The sequence below is a fragment of the Ammodytes marinus genome, assembly GCF_949987685.1.
Source record: "Ammodytes marinus genome assembly, contig: scaffold_86, whole genome shotgun sequence".
In the NCBI taxonomy this organism is placed as follows: Eukaryota; Metazoa; Chordata; class Actinopteri; order Uranoscopiformes; family Ammodytidae; genus Ammodytes; species Ammodytes marinus.
In genome coordinates this window covers 104,545-107,044 of record NW_027648032.1, presented here as the reverse complement: position 1 = coordinate 107,044, position 2,500 = coordinate 104,545, and the positions used below count along the sequence as shown (strand labels likewise).

The 2,500-nt window shown below is 46.5% G+C and overlaps 1 protein-coding gene across 1 annotated transcript in view; it reads right to left on the bottom strand.

The window, feature by feature from the left end:
• heatr1 (HEAT repeat containing 1) overlaps positions 1–2,500 on the bottom strand; it is a gene marked incomplete at its 3' end in the record, with an annotated part of 32,196 nt that overhangs the window by 16,607 nt on the left and 13,089 nt on the right. Inside the window, exons 15-17 of the mRNA XM_080055034.1 lie at positions 2,045–2,194; positions 788–903; positions 67–188 (exon numbers count right to left, since the gene is read on the bottom strand). Coding sequence (XP_079911160.1) covers positions 67–188; positions 788–903; positions 2,045–2,194 — 388 coding nt within the window. The remainder of the gene's footprint in view (positions 1–66; positions 189–787; positions 904–2,044; positions 2,195–2,500) is intronic.

Sequence of the window (2,500 nt, the reverse complement as noted above, 5' to 3'; positions counted from 1 at the left end):
GATTTAAAGGAGCTGAGAGTTGTGTGTGTGTGTGTGTGTGTGTGTGTGTGTGTGTGTGTGACTCACGGGGAACACAGCAGCCGCCGCCCCCAGCAGCTGCAGTGCGTGGTGATGAGTCTGTGGAGAGTCAGACGCTCTGATGCACTGGACCACCAACTCTACACTGAACCGCTCAGGGTCAGGGGCGTCTAGAGAGAGAGAGACAGGCAGAGAGACAGGCAGGCAGGCAGGCAGACAGGCAGAGGGAGAGAGACAGACAGGCAGGCAGATAGACAGAGAGAGAGACAGACAGGCAGGAAGACAGACAGAGAGAGAGACAGACAGACAGGCAGACAGAGAGACAGACAGGCAGGAAGACAGACAGAGAGAGAGACAGACAGGCAGGAAGACAGACAGAGAGAGAGACAGACAGAGAGGCAGACAGACAGACAGGCAGACAGACAGACAGGCAGACAGACAGGCAGACAGACACACAGACACACAGACAGACACAAACAAACAAACACATCACAACAATTCAAAAGTTAGTCCAGGCTGCATAGTTAAGAAATAATTAACATTAAAAATTAAATAAATTGAAAAAAGTAACTGAAAATATTTAAAAAAGAAATTACAATATACAGGAAAACTAAATATTTTCTTGTTATGATTTTAGTGAATAAAGTTATAAAAGGTATTAAAACCTTGTGTAAGGTGTGTGCGTACCTCTCTGTGTGTGTGTGTGTGTGTGTGTGTGTGTGTGTGTGTGTGTGTGTGTGTGTGTGTGTGTGTGTGCCTGTGTGCCTACCTGTGCCCACAGCGCCCCCTGGAGCCCCTCTCACACACACGTTCAGCAGACAGATGAGCAGCAGCTGTTTGGTGTATTCTACGTTGGTCTGCTCGGCTGCTCCGGGCTCCACACACCTGAAGACACAACAACACAAAATATATCATCACTTTAAAGGCCCGGACACACCGGCCCGATAATCGCCGTCGTAGAGTCTGGAGGGGGCGGGGACACGAATCTGTTTGGTGTGTGCCGTGAAATCGGTCGTAGTTGATGTCGTCGGGCTTCTTTTGGCGGACAGTCTTTCAGTTGGAGCAATTTGATTGGTGGAGGGCTAGCGAATCAGTGAAGCCCGGAAGTGAGGCGGGTAGCACAAACAGCTAACAACAGCTAGCCATTGTTTTAATGTGTTTGTTCGTTTCGTTTTGAGAGTACTCACATGCATCAACCCTTGTTGACTGCTCGACACCATGCTCGACACTCTCTGCTAAAAATGGTGCTCTTTATGGTCCATAAATATAAATACGTATTTATATCTATGTTTATGGTCTAGAGAGCCGTCCCATCATATCCGGCCTCCGTATTTTTTCGGGCCACAATACAGATTAGCGCCGCCTGCTGTTGTGGAGACATTACGTCCCGCGCAAGCAACAGAGCGTACGGAAAGGCAACAGTCGGTTTGGTGTGTTCTCTGGCCGCGACGGGAACACTGGAGCTCCCTGAATCGGCAGACTCCATTTTCGGGTAGTCGGACCGGTGTGTCTTGGCCTTAAAGGTGCTCTGAGGAACTTTCAGTGTGTGTTAATTCTAGTGCCCCCTTGGACAAAAGCAGTAGTGTTTTTACCACGCCAGCTGTAGTTCCTGGGTGAGTGTATACCCATGACAAAGGCATTAAGAATTTTTTTTCGTAATACACAGTAATACTTTCCATGTATTTTTTTTTTAGATTTTTTTTTTTGCATTTTTATGCTTTATTGATAGTGTAGAGACAGAGTTGAAATGGGGCAGAGAGGGGAGTGACATGCAGAGAACGACCGCGGGCTGGAATCGAACCCGGGTCCACTGCTGGCCGAGGCCCATGGAGGGGACGCCCTACCAACTGAGCTAAGGGCGCCCCCTTTCCATGTAGTTTTCACACATACACAAGCACACACTGAGACACACCCACACCCACACACCCACACCCACACAAACACACTCTGAGACACACAAACACACACCCACACCCACACAGACACACACACACACACACACACACGTTGCCCTGACTGTGTGTACCGTTGTAGCAGTGAGAAGAGAACGGGCACCAGCACTTGAGCTCTCCTGATCTTCTTCTTGTGCTGCAGCAGCTCCAGGATGAGAGTGACGCGCTGCCAGGACACAGCGCCCTCCTCTGGCAGGACGGAGGTACTGCACGCCTCAGACTTCCTACAACAGGGACAGAGAATAAGAACTGATTAGAGCGAAAATCAGCCTGTCTGAAGATGAATATGTGACATTTTGAATGTTTTTCATGTTTAAAAAAAAAAGAAAGCTACAATAATGTTGTAAATAAATATTCGTAAAAAATTGTAAAAAAGAAAAAGTAAAAACAGTTGTAAAATATTGCTATAGTAAAACTTTGTTCTTCTTCTAATTAAAAAAAATATATTATATGACACTTTTTTCCAATATTGTTTTATAAACTGCGATAAAGTTTATTAAATTTGAATTTGAAGAGACAGGTGTGTGTGT